The 27,915-nt window shown below is 43.2% G+C and overlaps 1 protein-coding gene across 2 annotated transcripts in view; it reads right to left on the bottom strand.

Annotated features, from left to right (window-relative positions):
• Nucleotides 1–27,915, bottom strand: part of VWA5A (von Willebrand factor A domain containing 5A) — a 368,835-nt gene that overhangs the window by 245,503 nt on the left and 95,417 nt on the right. For both annotated transcript variants that reach the window (XM_069213389.1, XM_069213388.1), the window contains exons 3-5: nt 18,362–18,564; nt 17,695–17,917; nt 12,693–12,865 (exon numbers count right to left, since the gene is read on the bottom strand). In XM_069213389.1, the coding sequence (XP_069069490.1) occupies nt 12,693–12,865; nt 17,695–17,917; nt 18,362–18,564 (599 nt within the window). The remainder of the gene's footprint in view (nt 1–12,692; nt 12,866–17,694; nt 17,918–18,361; nt 18,565–27,915) is intronic.

Genomic DNA, 27,915 nt, shown 5'->3' with positions numbered 1-27,915 from the left:
GCATTTACAAAAACACTCTATTAATAAAGTGAAATCATTTCCCACAACTCTTTCTGAAACATAAATAAAAATAGAATATATATATATATATATATATATATATATATATATATATATATATATACACATATACACACACACACACACACACACACACACACACAGTCTCTCTCTCTCTCTCTCTCTCTCTCTCTCTCATAAATAAGATGCTCAAGCTCAAAAGCCATTTCATTTATGTTCTCAAATACGTTGATCCCACATTGGTGTGGCCCAATTTCAACTCTTCGATTACAAATTTGTGTTGCTCCAATTGGATTTAATTCAAACGATTTTTTCACACCGCTGTGGTTCAAGTTCAATTACTTTTTCAATTACTAATTGGTGTGGCTCAAACAGAATTTAGTTCTACGTGCGTTTCGGCATAACGCCTTCCTCAGGAATGCCACAAGCCTCAGGCTTCAGTAATTGCAATATCTTGACCTGTAACAATATAAATCAAAACTCACTAAGCCCTACATATAAAACGAAGTTGTTTTCTGTGTTTTCTTCCCCTATTGCGTGCTTGGTAAGGGTATGGAATACTCTCTTCATGCTTTGATCCCATCATGCAATGTCAATCACCCAGACTTGTGAATATAATGAAGTATTTACAACCATGTGGTCATTCCTAAATCGCTCATACGTTCCATGCACTATAATGGATGTTCTGATCTCTACAGAGCCTGAGGAGTTAGGAGCATGCAATTCAGAATTACTCAAAGGCCCTTACCAACACAAATAAAAAGGCAAACAAATGCCCTAAGGCTTCTCTAAGGTAACGCAGGTTGCCAGTCTTTATCCCAACAAGGTAACTCTATGAAGGCTTCTCCCCGAAAGTTAAAAAACAATGTAAAGTCACGGCTGATGCCATTATCCTTTTTAGTCCTAGTCACTTTTGAAACTAAATTTACTCACTTCATTGGAAATCATCTGTCAGAACCCTAATGGTAATGTATCCTTGTTCTATGTACGATAGCAATGCAGCATATTTCCAATTCAATTGTCGCTTTAAGGAAATAAAAATAAAACTATATCCACAAATTGTTGCAGTTAGTTTACCTGGCTAATTAGACTACAACCCATATGAGAAGTCTCCAAATACAACGTATGAAACCCTTTTGTGACTGTCATTTGTCTGCATGCGTACAGAGGTGACTCAAAAATACACAGACTCTCACTCCAAACGCAAACGATAAACAAGCACAACTTTTCTTTCATTTATGTCCCCGAAATGCTTTTTACTTGCAGCCAAAATTATTTCCATGGCATATCCGAGTTACAGAAAAAACACCTGAATGGCCCAATGAGGTGCATTCAGGAAGTGACAGCTTTCCTGTCTAATTAGACTACATCCCATATACGGAGTCTCTGAACACGGTATAGTAAACACTTTTGTGGCTGTAATAGGGACGCATACATACAGCAGTGGCTCAGGAAGGCATCAACTCTTGCTATGAACGCCAAACCATGAACGGGTACAACGTTTATGTCATCTACGTCCCTGAAATACTTTTTACTTGTGGTTAAGGTTATTATATCCATGGCATAGCAAAAACGCCCGGATGTCCCAATCTAGTGTGTTCAGATTATTATGTGTAATTTACTCGTAATATACTTCTCTTTGCACCGACGCTTGCCTGGTCATGCTGCTACACAGAGGGAGTACAGTAGTGCCCCCATGCAATGCTACTTGAAACAGTGCACACTTGCATCATACTCCTGCACTTGCATCATACTCCCACACTGTGTCTAAGTTTGACTCTACTCGGCATGTTGGAGCGGTAATCTCTTACTTGCACTCCCTGTTAGCAACCTAATGTTGATTTATAGATTGGAAAAACCCCACAAACGGGTGCATTTTTCAGTGTACTTCAGTATCTTAACCACAGAGCCAACAGTATGCTAACATTCAGGAGCACGCCTGGTACGCCATGTTGCTGCAACACTAGCAGTGAATCTCAAGCACTTCCTTTGGATGAGGCTGGAGAACATGATCTAGCTTAGGACCCTTTACTGATAATGCATTTATGAAAGCAGCGGTTACAGATGTAAGGGAAGAGTAAGTGCTTAGTCTTTCACAGCCTAATGTATTTGTGACGGGAAAAATGGTTAAAAAGATGTTTCCAATCCTGAATAGCACTAGGAACAAGTAACACATGGGCAACCGCAGCGGGTGTTGCTTTGACACACACAAGGGGAGTCTTGAACTACTGTGGATGTGTAAACCTAACCTGCTGTCTCCTGCTTGTAACTGACCTTTGTTTTATAAAAGCTCACACTGCTGCTATCCATTCTGCAAATGTGTTGTATGTTAGTGGTTAACCACTTTTCACTATAGAAAAAACAAAAGGGCTTGACACTATGAAGATAAGGGGCAGAAAATGTGCAAAGGGTACAAAAGTGTACTTGGGGTGAAGTACAGAGGTGGAACACAACACAAAGTTTACAGAGAAGCATAGAATTCAAGTGGCCACATAGGGCGCAAGGAGCAGTGCAAAACGCAAGGGGTAAGGCAGGATGTAATAGTGAAAATGGGAAGCTCATGATTCAGTGGAAAACCTGGGGTACAGTTGATAGAAAATGGAAGCAGACAGAAGTCAAGCCTCCAAGAGTAAACCACATCCTGCAAGAAGAAGCAGAGAATGAAAAAAGTGTAAAGCACAGTTCAAGGGGTGCAACTTGTGCTTGGAGAAGAACTGCGAAGGATTCCCTGGAACAGATAATAGGTGGAGCGTCGGCCCAGCGATGATTCGCTGAGAGAGGACAGCAGAAATAGTCACCCATTTATGAGGCAGCTTTTTCTGTCCTTTTGACACGACAAAGGCAAGTGGCAGGGAACAGGACCAAATGGAACAGTTCAGCGGGACAATGAAACAGACAGCAGAAGGCAATTAAGCAGTGTGAGTGTGTGTTAGGGTGGGCCTATGTCTAAAGCATAATACTTGTTGATGCCTTTACTTTAGTGTGAAACTAATAACTTTCGCCCAAGAATAGGAAAATGCTTCTTTGGAAACAGAGAAGGGGTCACCAGATGTTTGTGAGAGACACCGGTGTTAGGACACCACCCATTTGTGGTACTATGTGTTATGAGGTGTAAATTACTTGTGATTACAACTCACATCTGAGTTCGGCAAATCTTATTAAGGTACACCAGACTAAGGCCCTAATTCCAACCTCAGCATTCTTTTCAGAAGACCGCTGAGGCTGCGGGAGCCAGAATACCGCCAGTGCTGGCAGTATTTCTGGCTCCCTATAAAGACTTTTCCGCTGGGCCAGCAGATGGTAACAGTGTTACCGTCCGCTGGCCCAGCAGAAAAGTCACATCAACACTGCTGCTGGCTTGTAATAGAGCCGGCAGCAATGCTGATGTGCAGCGGGTACAGTAGCACCCATTGCACATTTCACTGCCCGAAATTCAGGCAGTGAAATGCGCAACTGGGCTATGCCTGGGGGCCCCTGCACTGCCCATGCCAAGTGCATGGGCAGTGCAGAGGCCCCCAGGGGCACCCCAAGTCCCCCTTACCGCCAGTCTTTCCATGGCAGTGTTTACCGCCGTGGCCAGGCTGGTGGGGACTCATAATTCCCAGAGCAGCAGTGCTTCCACCGCTGCCCTGGGGATTATGACCGCCAGGCAGAAGCCTGCGGTATAGTGGAGGGGCCGACGGTATGGCTGTGGCTATTGCGCCACAGTCATAATAGCTGGAGGAACACCACCAGCCTGTTGGCGGTGTTACTGCCAGCTTACCGCCGGCCGCCAGGGTCATAATGAGGCCCTAAATATCCTATCATATAAAAAGACAAGGAGGACAAGTTACTTACCTTCAGTATGTTGAAAAAAAATATACATTCCCATGTATGTACATTACTATAGATATGAAACTTTAGTTCCAAAACTCTCCTTCATTATTTGAATCCCAGTAAGCTATTGATCATTTTCCCCTACTATGATGCTTGCTCCTCTCATTCACAGAAAGGTTCCACTCCTCCACATTCACTGCCCCAAGACTTCCCTGCTGACATCTCTGACACCTACGCCTGCTGTGCAAATTAACTTCTCCAAGCCACGTTGTTACGTTTAGCTCGGTCTCACACTTTAAGTTCTGCTAGTCAGCAACCCAGCCCCCTTTTCCTTAGGGTCCACCTGTGGTCTGTTCACTTGTCTCTGCTCACACTGTGATATGTACAATGTTACTCTGTGATCTTGAATTTCTGTATATGCAGCATTTCTTTTTGTATATGCTTTCCCATGTTTGGACTGTGTCCCCTTCTGGGATTTTGCTGAGACAGCACTTATTAACATATATAACTGCCTGACTTATATGCTTCAGGGCAAAAGATGCCAGCTTGTAAGACGTAACACTGGGATGTGTGTCTGCCTTCTGCCTTGGCTTGCCAATAAACCTTGGTACCATAACAAACATTAAATCTGTTCTGGAGCCTTGCCTGATGTTTGTGTTTTCTTTGGGTCACTATGAGGAGGGTTGGAAAAGTAGTTTCCCTAACACAGTAACACTTATCTGGTAGTGACCATACCTAGTTGCAGATTCCCTACCTTAGAATTGCCCCAGGCGTCAGTGTGGACCGAGATATTTTTATCGAGCAGTACCCCTACGCACCATTAGGGCATCAATCTGCTGCGTGTCCGTCATCATCCACAGTGGGTATGACTTGCGCGCCCAATATAGGTGCCACCCTGGCGCTCTTGTGTCAGTTTCTTTTCACAACTTTCCACGCCAGAAGCGCAGAGCTATGAAGAACACTGACCACTGGTGCGTCAAAACTAAGGCCCTGAAAGGGAGTCCCTGTCCCCAGAAATCAGAGAAGTACAAAGGAGTTCCAAAAAAATGATTGATGTTGATCTCACAGTGAATCAATCATATGGAGTCCAGGTAGCAAAGAGGGCCATGATAAGCCTAATTAAGCGTGGAATAATACCGCGCCGGTCGCGTCGGTATCAGGCAAGTACTTCTCTTCACTTACATATGTCCGCAAAGCTGAAGCCTTGACAAAGTCTAGGAGACGAAACATCTGTCGGATGTTTTGCGGTTTGGACTTGTGTTGTATGTGGTCATTTGACTGGAACTCTGACCACTTGTTCTCACCTGTAATAAATATCCAGTGTCAACTGTTTGCCGGACTTCGACTCAATTCTTGAATTACCACTTGGATCCACTACACGGAGATTCACTTGGTGTGTGACCTGGCCTTTGTGTTCCCATGATTTCATTGTTGGCTGAGTTCATCTGCTCTGGCGATCAAAGATCCCACCAGATGTTGAGCAGGGAAATATCCTGTTGTTCCAGCCATGTCCAGAGGAGCAGAGCCTCTTGACAGAGGGTCCAAGACCACACCCTGTCCTGCTTGTTGCAGTACCACATGGCAGTGGTGTTACCCGTGAACGCCTGCACTATCTTCCCTTTAAGAGAGGGAAGAAGTGCTTTCAATGCCAGTCTGATCGCCCGGAGCTCCAACAGATTGATGTGGAGTCCGGACTCCGCCAGAGACCACATGTCTCATCTCTGCCACTTTCAGGTGGCCGCCCCATCCCAGGAAAGACGCATCTGTTGGGGAAGGGAGAGGGATCTGCCTCCGACCCAATCACAGTTCGTTAGCCACCACTGCAGATCTCTCCCAGTTCCCTCTGAGATCTGGACCAAGTTGGAGAAATCCCCTAACGCTGCACCCACTGGGACTTCAGACCCCACCGCAGAGCCCGCATATGCCATCTGATGTGTCCCCAGCAGGATGCAGGAGGCCATGAGGCCCAGCAGCCTTGGAGTCATTCTCACTGAAATCCTGGATAGAGAGTGTAACATGAGTATCACAGCCTGAATATTGTAGAGTCTCCCCTCGGGAGGATAAGCCCAAAACTGCACTGTCTCTAGAATAGCTGAGATAAAAGGAAGCGTCGCAGAGGGAGTTAAGTGTGGCTTCAACAAATTTATAGTGAACCCCCAGCAAATGCAGACAGTCCACCGTGGTCTGGAGGTATGAGACAACAGCCTGGGGCAAGCCAGTCTTCAACAGCCAGTCATTAAGATAGGGGCAGACTGAAGCCCCTGATCTGTGTAGATGAGCTGCAACCACTGCCATCACCTTGAGGAACACCCAAGTGGTGCTGGGAAGCCTAAAGGGGAGCATGGTGAACTAAAAGTGCTTGTGAACTGCAAATAACATCTGTGGGCAGGCAAGGCGAGAATATGACAGTAAGTGTTCTGCAAGTCTAATGCTACCATAGTCTCCTGAGTCCAGGGCAGATAGAACCTGAGCCAGAGTGAGCATTTTGAACTTCTCCTTCTTGAGAAAGAGATTGAGGGACTGAAGGTCCAGGATAGGGTGGAGACCCTTGTCCTTGGCTCCCTTGTCCAAGAGAGCCGTAGCCTAGTCTGCCAAGTGTTCCTCTGTCATCCGATTGTAGGATGGTGGCATGGATGAAGGGTTAGTCTTGAAGGGGAGGGAGTAGCCTCTTACCGCTTTGAACTATCTGCAAAACCCACCCATCCGATGTGATGGACCGCCGGCGGAGCAAGTGATGGCAGATCCTGTCTCCGAATGGTCCCTGGTGGGGAAGTGTGAGACTAGGAAGGCTTGGAGGAATCTGCAGAGCCAATGGGCCAGACCGCTGGCTCCAGGACCCACAAGGACAGTGAATCCCCCATCGCAGGCCACACAGACGCTGGGCAGCTTGTGCAGCACAGTGGCTGGAGGGGAACAGACGTGGCTTGGTGCTCCTTCAGTAGTTCCATGAAAGGTGCAAAAAGCAGACTGAGTGTAAAGAGGGGCCACCTCAAAGACGAAGGACCTGGCTGTAATACGAGAATCCTTGAAGCGCTTGAGCACCAGGTCTGTTTACTTTCCATAGAGATGGGTGCTAAGGGGCATGTCCATAAGATTAGCTTGGAGGAGCCCCTGTGATGGATTTGGGCCAGGTACCCAGTAGGACATCTGTAAGGGCTTCTGTTAGAAATGGGGTTCCTGGGTGGCTAGGGTATGCACCTAAGCCAGGCAGAACCCATCACTGTAGTCAGGGCAAGGGAGTTTCACACCCAAGATAACCCCTGCTCACCCGTTTGGTAGCTTGGCACGAGCTGTCAGGCTTATCCCAGAGGCAATGTGTAAAGCATTTGCACGACACACACAACACACGTGACACAAATAATACACCACAAAGGAAACACAAGTTATATAAAATAAACTGTATTGCACATAAATCATTAGACCAAGTACAACATGTATCAGTAACACCCTGCTACACAAGCAGTTGTCAGAACATTACTCAGATTACTAGTACTCTGTGAAAATAAGCAGTAGTAAGGTAAACACATAGGTTATTACAATTCTGAAACACAAGCAGCAGTCAGGTCATCATTATCACTAAATATGCACGTCAAAATGCAAGATCACGAATGGCAAGATATCATCATGAATGCCCATATAATGGAACGTTCCCCAGATGGCTAGTCATCATCACCAACATAAATGCACATAGTGAGACGCAGCGATCCCGCCATGCTGGTCTCCTCGGGAGGCACTGGAGGGGACAAATGGGGGGGGGGGGGGTAGACAGACCAGCACACATAACAAGAAGTTCCAGTGGCAGTCCCTCAGGCAGAGGTTCAGTCCCTAGTTCAAAAGTGCTCTAAAAATATGGTACACTGCCCCCTGTACGTGTATTAATTTTGTGCAGCATCCACAAAAAGGGAAGAGGGGGTTCCAACCTGCACCAAACTGTTCCAGGAATGTCCCCTCTCTCCTCCTCCACTGGCTCCAGACATCAGTAGGGGATAAACAAGCCCTTTGTGTAAGGCCAGGGCACAGCCTTTACAGATGAAGGTGTATCCCACCTCTACCTCTCCTAGCCGAGGAAGACCATTCAATATGCAGATGCACTCTTGTGACACTTCCACCCTTCCTGTGTACAGGCTGCATGAGAAGTATGCAGAAAGCCTAGCTGTTAACCTGCCCCAGACGTGGATTGGAATCAAGCTGCAAAACACCAGTCATAAGCACAGAGAAATGCCCACTTTGTTAAAGTAGCATTCCTAAAATTGCAATAAAAATCCACCTACACCAGTAAGCAGCATTCTCACTACCATTATAACCATACCAAACATGCCTACGCCACCCCTCATAGATCATACAATACCACTTAGACATATGTTAGGGCATTTCTAATGCAATGCTATGAGAGGAGCAGCGCTCACAGGAGTGAGAAACTACAAGGGCAGTTTGTCACTACTAGGACGTGTAGGACATAAAGACATATGTCCGATCTTTTACATACACAGCTCCCTGCCCATAGGGCTAGCTAGGGGCTACAATAAGGGTGGCTCATATGTAAAAAAAAAAAAAAGGGGAGTTCCAGCCCTGGCAAGTAAATTTAGATCCCAGGTCCCTGTCACAGAAACTGCGCACGCAGGCACTGCAGTGGCAGGCCTGAGACAGGTTTGAAAGGCTACTTCTGTGGGTGGCGCGGCAGCGCTGCAGGCCCACTCGTAGCATTTAATTTAATAGCCCTGGGTATAAGGGACACCACTGTACAAGGGACTTACAGGTAATTTAAATGTGACAACCAGGTGTAAGCCAATCATACCAAGTTTAGACGGGAGAGCACATGTTAGCACTGATCAGCAGTGGTAATATGCTCAGAGTCCTAACGTCAACAAAAAGGGGTCGAAAAAAAAAAAAAGGAGGAGGAAGTCAAAAAGTTTGGGGATGATGCTGTAAAAAGGGCCAGGTCGAACAGCTTCAATACAGGTAAGCAGGTATTCAGAGAATGAAGCCCCAGGCTGAAGCACCTCTGTCAGGAGGTTAGTCTTGACTGCCACAGAAGGCAGCACAAAGTCCAGGACCTCTGCCGCACCACCACTGAAAACGAAGCTACATCCTCCGTAGCCACGGTAGGGAGAGAGAGCATGTCAGTATCTGGGGAGGTATCCAGTCCACTGTCTTCACCCAGTTCCATACACCAGTCCATAGGGTCTTAGAGATAGTATTCTAAAGGGCTCAGTGACCCCTCTGATTCTTCACCGTAAACTAGTCCATAGGTATAGGGCTCAGGAACAAACATAGGGGCCAACCCCGGAGTAGGCATTGCATGACACCCATCTGGCATCTGTGATGGAGACGGCATCAAGTAAAGGGAGATGCCATCCGGGAGCATGGGCGGTGCCAGGAACGTTGATGTCGTAACTGGCACCGGGGAAGGTCGAGGTGGTACGACCGGCGCTGTCTCAGATCCAGGAATGGAATGGAATGGATCCAGGGGTGCCCCTCGAAACAGAGGCCGAAGCTGCAGGTACGGAACCCAAAGGGGCCCTTTCAGATGCCGCAAGAACCAAAAGGTGTGCCAGAGGAGTCAGACTGCACAAAAATGACTAAGTAGGGCAGGGATCGCTCTGGCTCCTGGAAACTAGGGAGGCACAACGTTGGATACAGGTGCACGCCCCACAGATGAATGCCTAGATCAACGATGCTCCCACTCCCTCGTCGACCGACTGACGACGTGAGGTCGAAGAACATTTTGCTCTCTTCTACTTCTTCTTATGTCTCAACTTACCCAAACGTCCCGAGGACTTGGGTGTAAGAAGGGGTGAGGGGACGCTGGGACCGATCCTGAGACCTTCCTCATGACCGAGATCAAAACTTACGCAGAGCCAAGCGCCGGGCAGCCATCATCTTTAGGGACCGCTCCCTCAAAACCTTCGGGTTCATGGCCCTGCACTCAGAGCACACGAGGTGCAGCTCCGTCACCGACATCGCCCAATGGCAAAATCCGCAAGGCTTAAACCCGGTGTTAAGCAAAGACATTCCTCAACACACCCAGAGTAGAAATATTTAAAAAAGCTTTGACAAAAGTCGGAAAAAGACCAGTCCAAAAGTGACTGAGGAGTAGCTCTTTCTTCGGATCAGCACTAGCTGGCGAGGAAAGAAAAGAACTGACATCAGCGTTCCGTGTTGGCACTTATATAGGACCCTCAACGTCATATCTAGCTTGAACGACAACCGACATGGAGCCGATCGATGCCACCTAAGCCGATCGATGCCACCTAATGGCACACAGGAATACAGGTCTAGAAAAATCCCCAGATCCTGACTGACGCCTTAGGAAACTGTAAGGTAAGGAATCTGCACCTACATGTCTCCATCAGATATATGTGATTCAACTATACCCTTATCCCCCTACCAAGTAGGAGCATCTAGCTGACTCAATACATATAAGTTGGTGCATACATCAAGCGTTCTGCATTGAGCCCAATCATGTGAATTGTAAGCCATCATCACTAGGTTTCACAAGCTCAGCTGTAAATACAGCATTCGACTAACAGCGACTGAACTGCTACAAGTGGGAGACAAACTAGCCCAGGTTATGTGTCTCCATCCATACTCCAAGTATTGAGAGCAAGTGTCAACAGTAAAAAATGTCAGTAGTCCCCACCTGTTTAGTTCAGGAATTAAACCCAATCTTATAAACCTTGGTACAACAAGAGACTGAATAAAGATATTCTTATACATTGTATGAGGTAATACTGTACTTAGGATACAGCTGACATGTTGTATGAAACAGCTATGCTTGCATAGAAGCTTGCAACAGCTCATTTATGTTGCATTACAGTGAGCTCACAAGAGAAGAGTTGAGAAGTAATGTGATTGCTCGTATCGGCAGCCATATCCAAATTGCCTAGGACGGCTGCCTGAAGTGGTATCTATTCAATTATCAAGGCGCTATGCTTTTATTTTCCTGTATTTCAGATCGGATGTGTTGAATGAAACCAACACACATACAGTTTCACACAAGATAAGTACACTTGGTTAATGTTCAGGATAAACACACTTTATCACATACATGCATACGTCCTTATGAAATGCCAATGATTTGGGTAATTCCATTAGAGACATGAAATATACCAACAAGAATCAGGATATGAAAGATCATAATTTGCTCTTGTGTGTCCATGTATGGTCGCCATAGGGAGACAGTAAGAGTCTTTGATACACAATTTTAAAGGAGACCTCCTTGAGTCTCCTCACTTCAGAGCTCCTTTGACACTGCCGCCTGCTCCATGAGAGTTGTGATGGTGGGGGTAAGGAGTAGGTCCTAATCAGTGACGGCTCAGCATCCTCTTAACTTAAGTATTTTCTGAATAAAGTAGATACAGCATCTAATAGCACAGATTCAGGTGAGTTATCTTTGAAACTCCCCCACATAACACACTACTCTTCTGTTCAGCCACCTTTCTATGGTTTATTTGGTGTAACCTGTTATACCATGGGATGAACCACTGCATACTGGAGCCAGACCGGCAGCATGAACTGGTTTGCTACTCCTGCACAACATAAATGGAGTGATCATTGCTCTTGACACACTACCTTGATCCTTTTCAAGAGGGATAGGGGCATCTGGCCCCTTCTTGCCATGACAATGGCAAGATATGAATGGAGATCCTCTCATGTGCTCTGACTGCTGTTACCTATTAAAGGAATGGACTTAATCTATTCTTTCTATAGGCCTCCATCTCTGGTCGGGGCTGCTGATGTTCACTCCCCTGGCTCTGCTAGCTGTGATGGCTGAAGTGTCTGGTTGTGGCAGCATCCATTATGCTTAAGGTCAAACCTCACACACTCATGCTGAATAACAAGATGCTGCAGTACACGGCTGCAAATAGGAATGTTATTCCTGAATCCTCAGCACAAACACCTGTGCAGTGTGGAAGAAGATCAAAGGATGCCCCCTACAACAGCTTGAGTGCTGTTTTCAAAACTTGCATTGCTTTTGAGCACTATACCTCTTTACCTATAGAGAAGACTATTCTTTATTCAGGGACAAAGACTACTTAGGAGGGGAGGGGGGGGGGGGCAATTACTGTAAATATGCCACAAATAAGAAACAAGATCATGCACCCGCAGGAGACCATGCATACACTAAAAGGAAGGGTACAGGAACCTGAAGGTAAGTCAAGTAGTATCAACCTACCATTTATTGGATTTTCTGAGTGATTGGGAGGCCCATCAGTAGAGCTCTTCCTGGAAACGTGTTATTTTAGAAACACTGTGGCAGATACTCAGTGGAGCAAGCAAATAGATCCCTGCCAGCCCCTTAAAGCCTGGGTATCTTCTAGTGCTATAGTTTTATTATATAATTTAGAGAATTGTTACAGTAGATGTGCTGTTCCAATTAACCATACAGATGTGTGGGAGCCAAAATACATGATCTGGTCTGTTTCTGAGCTCTGTTTGTTCCATCACTGAATTGAGTTACTGTTTGATGATCAGTTGCATGGCTGTATTACTGTAAATGCCAATGAATAAAAAGAAAATAATAGCCAGCACTTCGGTAATTGCTGTGGAATATCCTCTATTATTTATGTACTTAGGAATCTACATAGGACTGCACATCACCATGGTCACTTCATAGTGCCAGAATATCAGCTGGTCACAGACCAGTTTTGATATATATCAAATAATGAGATGTTTTTAATAAAGCTTAAACTGACACCAACACCTTCCACACACATATTCATAACATTTGCTTAATGATCATTATTTATGATAAATGTATTGCCATGTTTTAGTGTTATTGTTAGTTGGCAGTTAAGTTGTGCACAATACAATGAACATTTCATATAGAGGAAAGCCTGCCAGCAGTACTTTACCTGGGCAGATGTCTTGTCCTCCTTAAGGTAATTTAATGGGGTCAGGACACAGTTGGACTGCACTCGATTGACACCATGAGGGGATATGACGTTGGCAGTCATTTTAAGAGAATAGGGAAGTTTTCCTGTGGGTACGCGATTTATGCCTGTGGTAACACTCTTCGTCTCAACATCTGTTGAGATCAACGATATCAGAAACAAAATGAGAGACATAGATTAGGAGAGGCTATGTTCAGATTTTCCAGTTCAAATGAACACTGAATATTAGAAAACAAATTAAAACAATGCAATTCACTTAAATCGCAGAAAGAGGGTTAAATCCTAAATACAATAGATTTTAGTCTGCCATTGTCTACACTTCGATTATCTATGGGTTGTTCACTGGCCTGTTGTAGACAATTTATCAGTTCTTCAACTTCACTTCATGAGTACCAAAGAGGCAGATATTGCCATGTTTCTGTTTATATTTTAATTGCTATTTTAATGTAGTCACTGTTTCTCCAAATCCTGAAATGCCTCTATACCCAAGTCAAACTCTAGCCAATTTTGTGACTCAGACCCCGAGGACTGACTCACAATATTAGAGATTAACATGTGGAAGCCACGCGGGCATTAAAGTATTCCTATTCATAGGAAAAGTTCAAAAATGTTTTACTATTTACAAACATTCTCTTCTGTCATGCATAAATCACACTTGCTAACCTACAAATGCTGACTTAGGTTTATTTTCCTAATCTCACAGATGTGTAGTGTAAATGTTGAATTCTTTTAAGATATTGTGCTGTGCTTTATTCCATCATTGAAATATTTTTACAGTTCAATTCACCTTTAGCAACTGATTATATCGGTGCATTTTACCACTTATATGTTCATTGTAAATCCACAGTCAATTGGGTCTTTTCACACAAGTAAATTTACATCTGTGTAAACCTACATGTGGGAATTCACTGTTACATTTTGTAGTAAATGCACTACTTTTGACTATCCACCATTTCAGAGTGTAAGTCTACTATAAAGAGTTACATGTTAGGAGTTATAGCCAAATTTACAACTGTAAAGTTACTACAGCCAAAAAGGACCCTGGAATAAGTCCAGCACTACCTATGGCCAACACTAGTATTGCAACACCCTCCCACAGAAAACAACGGGGGCACTGACAACTTAAAAATAGAATCTCATCACTAATATTTTAAAATAAATAATTTATTTTGACTTATTAAAAATGTATATAACTACACATACATATTTAAGTTAATGTTTATCTATATTATTTTTTATGATGATATAGTTCAATATTAAGAACACCTTTTAATTTACCATATATATACATATGTTTTTGCAAAAACTTTATATATGAACATTCAGCTTTAGGTGGGATTCGTTTAAACAAACCTTGAAAAATTTATTTAATTTAATATATTTAAATTTACTAAATGTTTAATTCAAAGTTAAGTTAATAGTTACACATAGTTAACATTACCAAGTTTTCACATGGGGACAGAGTTCTCTGCCATCGGGGCAGAGATCTCCCTGTGGAAAAGTGTAGGAAAAAACTTTATTGAACTCTAAAAAGAAAATTGTGCAAATATTTATGTGAAATAATAATGTAAATTAATTTAAATATTTATTTTAACATTTAGAACAAAATATAAAAATGAACTTAAGTCTGAATTAGTTATATATATTAAATTAAAATGACTTTAAAAAAGATTTAGTAGAAAAAATGCCACCTAAAAATTATAAGGTTTACTTACTATGTATTACAAATTACAAAAATGTATATACAGATGTAATCTACATTATTATAATTATTTTTCAAAAACAATACAAGGCATATATTTTTATACTTCAGGTTATTAAAGTGTCTTACCTTAAAATAATATTTATTTTTTATTTATAATTTTTTAACATTAAAATTAAACATACATACATTTTTAGAAAGTCAGAAAAAAGAATTTACTTTAACATTATTCCCTGTTGTATTCTATTGTAAACCCCTGGTTGTTTTCTATGGGAGGGTGTTGCAGTACCAGTGGGAGGCCAAGTGTGTTGCTGGACATACTCCAGATATCATCTGAAGTACATCAACTATTGTTTTGGGTATGTTTTGCTGGAACTTAAGATGTGCAGTTTGTGAATCTTTTGGGGATGGGTGTCTGCCCCTCCCTAAATCACTCCTAAGTCCTCACAACCCCCTCTTACTCCTCCCTAAAACCCTGCTCACATTTAGTAGTGAGCATTGTCCTTATTCCAGCAACTCCTCCCAGTATCTCGCACATTTATTACTAAATAGTATACTTTCATGTGTGCGGAGCTCCACAGAAAAGATAGGAGATGTGAAGCTAGAGATTTACACTTGTAGGTCTGTGAATTCAATTTTGCAGTAAGTAGTACTACCTGGTGTACTACAAAATAAAGCAGACCCAAAAACTGACACAGGAATGTCTGTGAATAGCCTAAAAGTAAAAACATATGATGACAAACTCACCTACATTATCTTTTTTTGACCACTCGCCATACTCTCCTGGAATGCCCGCTACTGTATTCTGGGAGGAAATGTGCATGTGCACAATGTACATGTCTAGCTCACAATATGCATACACAACATACTTGAGAGCATTTATTTCACCACTGTGAATAATTCACTGTATGCATGAGCATATCATGACTTTTTCCAGGCACACGTCCAACAAATGTTCAGCTCTACACCTTTAATCAGGTTCTGGGTGTTTACTGAATAAACATACTGCACAAGGTTCAAGCTGTGGTGCTGAATGTTCAGCATCCAGAATCTGGTGGAACCTTGAGTCTTCAGTTAGCCGACCACCAGCAAGCAGATTCTCCTCCAGCCAAAATGGAGGTGTGGAGTCTAGTTAAAAAGTACAATACATTATGGGGGTCATTATGACCCCGGTGGTCGGTGCTAATGTGGCGCCAGTACCGCCAACAGGCTGGCGGTACTTACCGCCACATTATGACATTGGCGGGTTGGCTGCAGCCAACCTGCCAATGTACCACTCCGACCGCCATGGCGGTAGCAGCCGCTGTGCTGGAGATAATCTTCAGCCCGGCGGCCACTAGTGTACTGCCTGCGGTATCATGACCCTGCCTACCGCCATGGTTTCCGTGGCGTTCGTAACGCCACAAAAACCATGGCGGTAGGTCCTATGATAGGCGGCCCCCTCTTCCCCCCAACACTCCCCAGACACCCCCCACCTGCTCTTCACCCACGCTCCCACCTTCCACCCCCCACACACACACACACACAGGCAGACACACACTCATTCATACAGACATACACGCATGCATCCATTCATACTCGCACACATCCGTACACACATTCACACTGACACGCATGCACATTCCTATTCATACACGCACTCACACGCATGCATACACGCAAGCAAACAACACTTGCATTCACGCACACACATACATGCACACCCCCTCACACACACACACACATACAACACCCCCTCCCCTGTTGGAAACCAGACTTACCTGGATCCAGGGGGTCTTCTGGCAGGGGATGAGACGGGGCGCTGCTAACGCCAGCAGAACACCGCCAGGCTGTATTATTTGACATAATACGGCTGGCGGCGGTCTGCTGGTGTGGCGCTACTGGTGGTAACAGCGCCACCTTACCACCATACGCAGTATGGCCACAGCCGGATTTCCGCCCTTTTTGTGGCGGAAATCCAGCTGTGGTCATAATTTGGTGAACAGATGGTAGTCGCGGCGACGGTCTTTTGGCCACCGTCTCCGCGGCGGTAGGCGGCATTTACCACCAATGTAATGATGAGGGTCTATATTTTTTTTGATTAGACTGAAATCAAATTAGAGAGCATCTTGGAATTAAATACCATTACTAGTAAACAGCCAGCACAAATATTTAAGTCATGCAATGCAATCTAATCCAACAAGTAAAAACATAAAATAGAACTAAATTACTTGTGTTCATAGAAACTGACAAGGTAGGGAATAAGAAGCTGAAAGCTATTCCCATGTGATTAACCTTGTTTCAAAGAATTTGTCCCTCATTACAATTCTGGCTGTCTTTTTGACAGACTGCCGAAGCTGCTGCAGCCAGCATACTGCCAATGCAAGCGGCCAGAAGACCACCATATTACGAGTGCTGGCTGCTTTACGCCATTATTGAGGCGGAAAGCAGCCAGCAGCCGTGCTGGCGCTCTGCGGTGCAGAGGCTGTTCCCTCGCCAGCACCGCCACACCAGCAGGACTCCACTTGCCGTATTACGAGCTGTAATATGGCTTGGCAGAGTCCTGCTGGTGTGGTGATGGCAGCGAGGGAAGACCCATCCCCTCCTGGATGTCCTCCTCGATGGGAGAGGTAAGTGGATGTCTGAAGGGGGGTGATGCTGAATGCGTGCGTGTCTGCGAGTGTATGTGCGTGTCTGTATGGATGAATGCAAGTGAGTGGGGGTGTCTGTGTTGTTTACTGTCAGTGAGTGAGGGTGCCTGAGTGCATGTATGCGTTTGCTGAATGGGTGTGTATGTGAATGTATGCCTGCGTGAAGGGGTGAGGGGCATTTGTGAGTGTGTGGACAGGTGGGGGGAACTGTGCATGTGTGTATCTGTGTACTGGTGACAGAAATGAAGATTCCTGACACCGGGTACGTGCTCGCCAGGGTTTTCGTGGCGGGGTGACCGCCAAGGAAAGCCTGCCGGTGTGCAATCTCGTAATCCAGATGGCAGGCTGCCTCTGGGTTGGAGGTGCTCCCCGCCGGCCACGGCGGTCTGACCATACCGGCAGGCCAGGCGGGGTTGTGGAGGCTCAGCATCTGCAACTCGTAATGTGGTCCTTACTGCCTGCTCCCCGGCGGTAGGACTGCCACAGCGAGGCTGGCGGTCTCATGACCGCCAGCCTTGTAATGAGGGCCTTAGTGTTGAAAGAGGATTCCTGAAGAGACACTAAACATAAAGTCTGTATAGGGCTTATTCTTTCAGTTCCAATGCCTGCCTCATTTTCCTTGTTCTCTCACCTCGTGGGGTGTACCGTGGATTCAAGACAGTAGGTAGGACAAATCGGACAGCACCATCGGGTTCCAGTGGCAGCTCCTGCACGAAGGACAGAGTGACTGCCGCTTCTTGATCTGGGGGTAGGTTACCGACACTGCAGGAGAAGATGTCGCCAGAGCTGCTGTCCTCCTCCAAGAGAAAAGCCTCCCGCCCCTGGCTGATTGCATCTGCATATGTCTCCTGGGCCTTTAAGGTTTAATAGACAGATAAACAGATTAACTTTTACAGTGGATTCAACCCATCATATGTGACATAACCTGAATGCCACACTTTTAAGATTCACAAGATTAAGTTGGAGCATAAAAGTAATAAGTAATGTAGAACTAGTCTATGACTTTTTTTACAATAAGCCTATAACTAATGTTCTGATGGGGCTCTTTCAATATGTGTAAAGAAAGATGTAAAAGTAACTGGTAGCTCATATACCTAGAACTAATCTTAGCAAGCTGGCAACTAATTCTAATAGCACAGAATATGGTGAGGAGAACCTAATTTAAAAAAAATATGCATAGCCATTCTTCCAACACTGTGAATTTGCAGGATGAGGTCCCTCACAATCAAAATATGCCCCGTTTTTCTATTTAAGGAGGAAATAATATTACAAAGGAGCAAGTAAGGAGGCCCAATTACCTGCTTCTTCTCTTGAATCTCTGCTACAATTCTCTTTCCATCGACCATAGCCTCAAAATTGTAGACAGCTGAATCATCATCCATCGGAAACACAAATACCGCCTCCAACGGATTCTGCTCCTCATTCTTATAAGTGAGGGTCGCCGAAACGTCAGCTACAAAGCCTTTTACTTGGACATCCACAGAGATACCCTTAAGTGGAACTGGGAAAGAAAGAACATGTCACATCATATCACTGTGGTTGAGAGATCATCCGTTAAACTATTAAGAAATAGAAAAAGAGAAAAAAACTATTTATGCAGCAGTAGATATGTCACCAAAAGGCACAGGCAAATGTGAGAGACCAGCCGCAGCACAATACAAACCTAAAGATACCAGAAAAGTATTTCAGTAAATACCAAATAGTTGCATAAGTAAACACATTTGCATCACACCAAGTATCTTTCATAAATCCAATATAAAACTCAAAATACATAACATACAAGAACAATGTAAACCAAAAAGGAACGGTAAAATAAACAAGATCAAAAGTCAACAAGATAGCATGTTTCTAAGATAATTCCATTGCTTGTCATCATAGATTGTTTATGTTGGTAACTGACATTTCCAGAACAAGAAACTTCCAAATAACTGTGCAATTTACCAGATTACAACCAGATTATCGACCATCATCCAAATGCAAACTATTCAGTTGACGGTCCAAAAGTTTCATTACTTAAACTACAATGCCAAATTTTCACCACTAACACTGATTTGCTTTTGCATTTTATGCAAATATAGTCCACCAAGCTGCTTCCTGGTCGTGACCAAGTTACAAGTTTATTCTTGATGCGTAATTAATAAAATTCAATACATCGATACGTCACGTTATCCTATAAAAAAATAATACATTTTCAATACAAAATATAAGTTTTACATTCTACAATTTAGATGATAAAAAGCATACCAAAACCTGTTATTACCTAAAAAGGGTTTCCACACTCCTATGCAAAGATTTTTTATATTAATTGTCCTCTAACGTTGGAAGTTTTTCGAGATACCAAGTGTAGAAACTTCAAAAAGTTTGCATTTAAAACAATATCCTGGGGTTTGAGGCAGGCAATCACTGCTTGCCGGCAAGACCGTATACCCCTCTGATTATATAATGACTTCAATAGAAGTTTGCGTTCAATTTTGTAAACGTTACAAATACAAACTAAACATAGCCTACACTGCAGGATTTTTAGAGAGCGTTCCCATGGGACTAGGTGGGCATTGCCCGGAATAATCCCAAATCTATATTTAATAAAAAGATCTTTATCTGTCTTGGTCCACCCTGCCTCCAGGTATGGCAGAAGCTTTAAAAGTTTGTAATCGTTGCTGATCATCCACAAGTGTGATCTAGTAGCTAGTAAATCCTTGTCCATGATTAGTGATCTTTTTTTCGCAATCTGATTTAATTTTTTTTTAAAAGAAGTGTAAGAGATATCTGAGTCCCATAACTCCACTGCCCCTAGGTCGGTTAGTGCCTGGTCTAAGTACCGGTGCCCAGTGGCTGCGGTGTTTGAGCTGATCTCGTTCCAAAGGGCAGGACAGAGAGGATTTTCCTTTGCCAGCTGTAACTGTTTCCAGGCTTTGATGTAGCTGGCTTTTCTGTCTATGCTTTGGTTTACATAGCCAAACTCCAGCCTAATTTGTGCTAATGAGGTGTATCCCGGTAGCTGAAATAGGGACCTAAAGACTTTTCCAATGATTTTATTTAGGATAGTAGCGTCTTGCCCACACAGAGCTTCGCTTTAGTTGGAATTAGCGTGGTTGCAATGACTTTAAGCAGGGGCCGATAGCTAGGGCTGGTTAGGGATGTTTTTAAAGTTTGGAAAGCGAATAATAGCACGTCGCCTTTTCTATATAACTCCTGTTTCTTGGGAAAAAAGGAGCAGCGTTCGTCAAAAAGTACACCAAGGTATCTGTACGGATTTACTTGTTCCAGAGGGCCTCTTTGTGAGCTCCATTTGATTTTTAAGGATTTTTTACTAATTCTCCTTACTTTAGTTTTATCCTGGTTAATTTCCATTCCAATCTGCTCTGCGTAATCAAATATCTTAACGATGAGTCGCTGTAATCCTACTTTAGTTTGGCTCAGGAGAACCACATCATCGGCGTATAGGAGATTTAAAATAATCATATCGCCGAGCTTTGGAGAGTGCCCATTTACCCTGTTTAATTCCACAGATAAATCGGATAAGAAGAGATTGAAAAGGTATGGGGCCAGCACACAACACTGTTTCAATCCCTGCTTTGTCATTATTTTCCTTGAAAGGAAGGAGCCATCCCCTACCTTGACTCTTACCCATGTTTCTGTATGTAGCTGCTGTATGGCTTTTAATAAAGTCTCCGGTATTCCCCAGGAAGCTAGTTTCTTCCATAAGAGAGGTCGCCGGACCAGATCAAAAGCCGATTTAAAGTCCACAAAACACAGATACAGGGGCTGTTTTTTGTGTTTGCATTTGTCAATAATCATTGATAAGGTTAATATGTTTGCAGCAGTGCCTAGGCCCTTTATAAATCCTGTCTGATTAGGAGGGATAATACTATTTTCCGCTGCCCAGCTACGGAGGTGTTCCAGTAAGAGACCTGCGTAGTATTTGGCTTCTACGTCTATTAGAGTTATTAGTCGGTAGTTCTCAGGTTTTGTTTTGTTACCTCCTTTAAATATTGGGTGAATTATCTCTCCTTTCCAGGATTTGGGAATACTTCTTGACGCTATACAATGATTGAAAGTAGGGGCAGGATTTTCACCCCAGTAAGTCTAATCTAGTTTAAACAGATCGTTCGGGATCCCGTTGGGGCCGGGAGCACCCCCATTTTTACCTTTTTTATTAAATTGCTAACTTCTGTTGCTCAGAAAGTTATTTCTTTGTTTTCCTTTTGGACGAAAAGGGATTTTGATATAATTTTCCCTGGACTTTTCTGTAGCCACTTCTAAGATTTTATCAACTAGCTTGGATTCATCAAAGTGTTGATTTAAATAGTCAACCCAGATGGGTTCCGGGATATTTGAACTAAACAAAATGCTCGGGCCTTATTCAATTCATTGACCATTTTCCAAAAACCCTGAGTATTTTGTTTTTTACTTAGAAATAGGGCTTTTGCCCAGAGGTCTTGATGTTTCTGGTATTTATGTTCCCATAGTTGTTTCCGATAAGCATTATTTACATTTTTTAAGTCAGCCTTAATACAGCCATTTGTCGGGTCTTTATTGTATAATTTTAATACTTTATTTCTTTCTTTCCTTAATTTAATGATATGCGCTGAATAATTTATATTTATGTTTGTATTTGCACCCCGCGCCCTATTTCAATGTCTCTTTTGTGGTTGATCTACAAGAAGACTAACCACAAAATTGTTTAGGAACAGCAACCAAGTTTCTATTGAGTGCCTGGTTATGTCCATGTTACATTGTGCAAAAATTGCCCTTGATCGGACCCCTAAAGATTCCTTTAGTTTTCGGACCATCAGAGTTTTTTTATAGTTTATTGTTGTGACGTCTCCTGGCATGGTTTGTGCAGAGTTATGAGTAGAAGGATCATATCCTATTTCCAGACATTGCAGGCCATGATCACTCATGTCTGATTTTATGATAAAAAACTTTGTAATTAAAGTAAGCAGAAATAGTGAGACCACAGTATAGTCAATTATTGTGTGGGTTTGGTTAGCGTAGCAGGTAGGTGCTGGCGGAGTGTCCTGAGGGAATCTCCCATTTAGAATTCTGAGCCCAAGTGCCTCAAAGTTTTTTACTAGATTGAGTGCTGGCATACCAGCTTTTCCTCTCTCGATTTCCCCCAGAGATTGTTGTGGTACAGCCCAGAGGTGATCTTGCAAAATGGTTTGTGTATCCCTTTCAAAGGGATTTAATAATTTTTGATTGAAATCCCCAGTTATCAGAAGCTCCAGGGGGCCTAGATCTTGATGGGCAGTTACGATTATATCTATCAATTTCGATGACATGTATTTTTTGGATTGGGCATCTGGGTGGATGTAAACATTGATTAGGAGGAGGGGGTTTGAATGATCACTATGCCACCCATTTAGCTTCACTACCAGGAAATCTTTGTTTTCGACATATATTCGAGTACACAATAATTTTAAACCTGCTGAAATGAACGTAGCAAGGCCCCCCTTTGAATAGCCGTACTTTTTCTCCTTTATTGCTGGGGAAAAAAAACAATATGTCCATCGATTTCAAAAGGGTTTTTAGCCCAAGTCTCCTGAAGGAGGATGATATGGAAATTCTTCAGTAGGGTTGAGAGATCTTTTTGGTTTGTGTTCGGTCTGTCCCCATTTATATTCCATGAGCAGACCTGAAAGGGGGTATTATATCGGTTTGTTAGCATGTTATGCGCCCTGCTACTTACTAGTCAGTGACGTTTTTCTAAATAAGTTAGATCTGATATCTGGCCTGGTTCAGAGTGTACTAAAGGATACATATTAAAAGGAGTGCCCCCTAGAGGGTAACCCTTGGTGTTTCCTATTGCCGACCTAAGAACTGAAAAGGGTTTACCCGACTCTTTTAATATTTGTTGGTTTTATGGGTTTTTGTATTCCTCTAACGGATCGGGGTAACCAATTTGCTTGGGAGTACTGAGCTTAATTCCCCATTTTAGAAAGGCAAAATTTTCATCAACCACTCTTTTTACCAGAAATGGTGTCCTCCAGGTTACCAGAGTTGCTTTGTTAGGGACGCCTTTACTTTTCTTTTCCACTGAGACGAACTCTATAGAGACGATATCAGTGGATTTGATATCTTTTAGTGTTGGAGTAACTTGTAGCAGCTTCAATATGTTTCCCCTGTTCAAAATGTCAAATCGCCCCCTAGACTGGTATTGAGGTTCCAGTATTAGTTGTAAACAGTCATTTGACATGCCTGGGTCAGGCTGCCTATTTCCTCCTCCTGTTCACCAAGTTGGGCGAGCCTTAGATCTTCTACTACTCTGTCAGGCCGTTTTGACTTTATGGTCATTTGCTTTGTTATTAATCTGTTTGAGTAGTCATCCTCCCGAGGTAGTTTTGACATTTCTCTTTTTTTTCGCCGATATTGGGCTGGTTGGGTTCCAATTTGAGCCCCTTGGGGATAAGCATGTCTCGAGTTGGTGATCCTGATTATTGTGCCCTCTTCTTCAAAATACCTCCTGCTTATTTTAGGGGTCAGGCTTTTTTTGTCTTTGTTCTCCTGCTGGTATAGGTTTGTAACCTGAGAAGCCATTTCTGATTGGCCTAATTCAGATAATATTAGTGTAGTCTGCTGGTCGTTAATTATCATATCCCCCACAGTAGGAGATTGTGCGTTTTAATTTTTTCCTTTTAAGTTTAGGGTCATACGTGTGGTTTGGCCCACTCTGGTATTAAATATTGGAAAAGGTTTATTTGTTGTTAATATTCCCTTTATAGTTGTCGAGGAGTCATTTGACATGGACATATCGTCTTCTGTGTCCAGGCTTAGGGTGGGACGCAGATTTTTTACCGTTGGGCCAGGTGGAATTACTGCTTTTTTGTTTCTCGCTTTTCTTTGTTGTTTCTTTTGTCTTTTTGTAAGAGACTTCACTTGCTGAGACAGAGTCCCTACTGATTCGGGGAGAATAGAGGGGCCTGTATTTACGTTATGATCTCCAACCTGATCACGTTTAAATTCCTCCTGGGCTTGTGCCACTTTGTCAGTTTGTTTCCTAAGGCACCCATATGCTCCATCTCCCAAGTTTCTGGAATCCCTTATCTCCCTCTGATCCAAGGGTGGCTCTTCGGTTGTGGTTTGTTCATCAGGTCTCTTGTTTAAATTGTCTTTGAGGTTCGTAATCAATGAGTTTAGGGCTTCTGGATGGAAGCCAACTTGTTGATTATTGGCTTAGAGGTGCAGTAATTTATTGTAATTTCAGCAAAATTATGAGCTCTCTTAATCAGATTGTTTAAATTTGCCAGTTTCTGATCAATGCCTGCTATGGATTTGGCCATAGTATTCAGTATGTCCACCTGGACATCCATTTTTGAAGACTGGTAAGCTAAAGCATCCAGCGTTAGCTGTGAGGTTTTGAAGAAAATGTCCCATACCGCATTTTGATCCAGTCGGTCCTGTGTGTTTGGTGGTGGAGGGGTATTTTCGTTGTCGTCCTCCTCATCTTCCCTTATTAACCTTTTTAATATGAGAGATGCATTTGGGGATCTGGTTCTAAAAAGAGAACTATTCGTTTTAATTTCTGAGGTTCCAATTGTATGTAATTGCGGGAGCGCCCCCATATCATGATTGAAAGACTTATTACAATTGAGCATGGTAGAGCTCAGATCCTAATCTTGACATTGGTGTTTCTCCAGGTTATATTCAGATTCTGAGTGAAGATCTGTTGCATTTGTTTTGCTATGGCCTTGTAACCCTGGGGAAGATTCACTTTGAAAGAGATCAGCTGCTCTTTTAATAATGTTTACCTCCAACGGGGGTTTGGTATCTAGATCGGGGAAATTGGTTTGGTTTACCAGTGGAGGTAAGTTAGAAGTATCGGGGGAAGGTGAGGATGACCGGAGGGTCAATAACTCCAGATCGTTTAATGAGCCCCAGTCATTTTCATTGATGTTATCTTCCATTTGGTTAGTTTTATCTCCCGAGGTAGTCTTCTCTGTCCCCTCTCTTTCCTTGAGTCTGCTTATGTCATCCTGCTCATTTAGCAGACTACATTTGCTTTTTTGGGGGGAAATTGGGTGGGGTAGTGTCGCAGCACCATTAGGTAGGGAGGAAATTACATCCAAGGGGTTCTTTCAGTAAGTCAGCTTTGTTGAAAACGTTTCCTGATCTTTGTTTCCTAACAAAAAAAGGGGCTATGGGGGAGATCAAGGATTGGTGTATTGTCTTTGGCTTCCCTTCCCCTTTTGGAGTTGTAGGTGAGGACGAGAGTTTATTTGATTTCTTATTTTTCTTAGGTTGAGGCTGAAGAGCCCTTTCTTTCCCGGACCTCATCCTCCCGTTATGTAGATTTTTGTCTTTTTTTTGTTATTTCTCCTTGCTTTTACAAAGTGGAAGATGCCTCCGCGCCTTCAAATGAGGGGCCCAGGAGCTTAAATGCTTTTCTTTTCTATTTCCTGGCCAATTTATCGGATGTGCCAGGGTGTGTGAATAAAGCCTAGCTCGGGGACACTTGGACAGCCGTGTAAGGGCGCTGCAGTGACCTAGTCACAATTATGTCTCTGTATTATGACTGCAATAGCAACATTAGAAACATCCACTATGCTCATGTAGCCCCATATCACTGCTTCAGAAAGAGGCAAGTTGGGTAATAGAAGATTCCAGGCAGAGTTGCCTGAAGCAGCGGATGTCATAAACTGGTTTCAGTCAATGTTCAGTGTGTCAATTTATACCACAGGACAGATTTCAACTGGTACCCAAAGGAAGTCATATACCTCGTCTTAGTAAGGGCTGATAACGGTTGACATGTTTACGTTGCAGATGCATCAATTTGGCCAGGGTCATGAACCAAACTGTTGGTCACCTAATGGACAAAAGGTTAGCAGTCCTTTCAAGGTTCGGTGCTTCCTGAACTTCAAATCTGGATATGACTGAAACTATAATACAGGAAGTAACGATAATGGTATCCACAATGTTAGAGATGAAGGGACAGTGCCAGCACAGTAACAGAAGCAGAATTTCCGGCTGTTGAACAGAAGCAGATGAAGCGCGACTTCAGTGTTCACAGATTCTAGTGACTCATAGGCTGTACATTCTCATTGTTCTTGGATAGGCTCTACTCAGTTGGTAATCCTCCACCCATGACACCTCAATTGGCTGGTCTTATGCGTGCCCTTGCTGAGGAGACTGTCTCCGGACCTCCATCCTGTAACACCACTTCAGTGTCACAAGGATAGTGTTGTGTGGCTTCTACTTTGACCTAGACTTGATCCTGGTGTCAAAGTGAACAGAAAAACAAAGCCCGGGTAGGAGGTCTCCTCATGGTGGATATCACAGGGCTTCCTCCAATGTCAAGACAAATACAATGAACCCAAACCAGATGCTCACTTGTCTGAAATAAAACCACCCATGGAAAACCACATCCAAACAAAACGCATAAAGACTGCTTACTACAGCAGGAGCAGCTCTGATGGCTTCCTCCTCTAGTAGGGAAAATGAAACAGAAAATAATGGCAGTTTAGTTTTTCTGGGAAGTCAAGAGTACCAACATCTAAAGCATGGTTTCGCAGATTATAGGAAGCCAGTTAATCATGTTTACACGGATGAAGACACATGAAGGAGAACCTTAATACTAAGCTTAAATCAATAAATGATCGAATAGTACACCATTCACAAAGAAGTTGACTTTCAGCCATGCGCACTCAATCACAACCACAACACACAGGCTAATAAGGGAGTGATGGATACCAGCTATGTGAAACTGAATTGATTTTACCGAAGGGCGGTTCAAGAAACCCTCTCCAGTGGGTGAAGCAGTGGCATAATGAAACTTGAGTGGGGGCCCACTGCAAAGTACATGGAGGGGTCCAGTCTTCCCTGTCAACCACCTACCAGTTTTGCTGAGGGCGCCCCCTGGAGCGGATGAGGGGAAAGGTCCACTTTACCAGCATGGCCTTATGTTCATGAGGAAGTGCAAACCAAAATATGTACACTCCATTGTCCCTGAGGTGTTAAATTCAATGGAGGGAAAAAAAGAGTACAACGTAGGCCAGGAATGTAGAAATGGACAAGAGGTGCTATTTACCCACTGGTAATATTTGACCCCATCTCAAAATTAAAAAAAAAAGAATATTCATATAATTCAACTTTTCTCAGACTTTTAGAACACTGGCTGGCAACATCAGCAGAAGATCCAGGTAAAATCGTTGAAAATTAATCTGATATCTACTTTCTGACCCCGATGAACAACTTTGTCTTATACCCTATAAGTTAATGCTTATCAAAAAGCCAAGTAAGAATTCAGAAAACATGGGGAACCATTTGATCCCCTCAATTGCTTTAATGGCCCAATATCACAAGATGTGATCCAACAGCTCTTATTAATAGATTTCATATTTTCATATCCAAATGAATGACTCCGTAATTTCTACAAAGAGCCATCTTTTCAAACATAAAGCACTAGCTTAACTTTTTTTGTGAAACAGGACATCCTTAACTCAATGGAGAAAGTCACCAACAAAGCCCAAATAAAAATCAAGCATTGGCAAAACCAACAAAACATGCTTTTTTAACCTGTTAACTTTGCCCATGCTATCTGTCATAAAAAAGTAAAGGAAAAGAGCACAACGACACAAACATCTTCATGCCTATCATGCTGCTACCAGCCATATCATTCCATATAAGTGCTTACGTCCGAAGACACTTGCATCTGCATAGGATATGATGCTGGTGGCAATGTATTAATTTTTTTCTGTACTCTTATAAGACAACAGTCGCCACTTGGGAGTGCTAAATAAAACACACTTGTGCAAAAGCAGTTTCTTTATACCAGCAATTGGAAGCTGCTGAACCACCAAAAAATTGAAAACAAAAAAAAATTGCACCTGGGCCAAAAGGGATGGTGAAGCAA

Source organism: Pleurodeles waltl, chromosome 11 (assembly GCF_031143425.1).
Source record: "Pleurodeles waltl isolate 20211129_DDA chromosome 11, aPleWal1.hap1.20221129, whole genome shotgun sequence".
Taxonomy (NCBI): Eukaryota; Metazoa; Chordata; class Amphibia; order Caudata; family Salamandridae; genus Pleurodeles; species Pleurodeles waltl.
The sequence above is the reverse complement of the archived record's forward strand: the minus strand, read 5'-3'. Positions and strand labels throughout refer to the sequence as shown.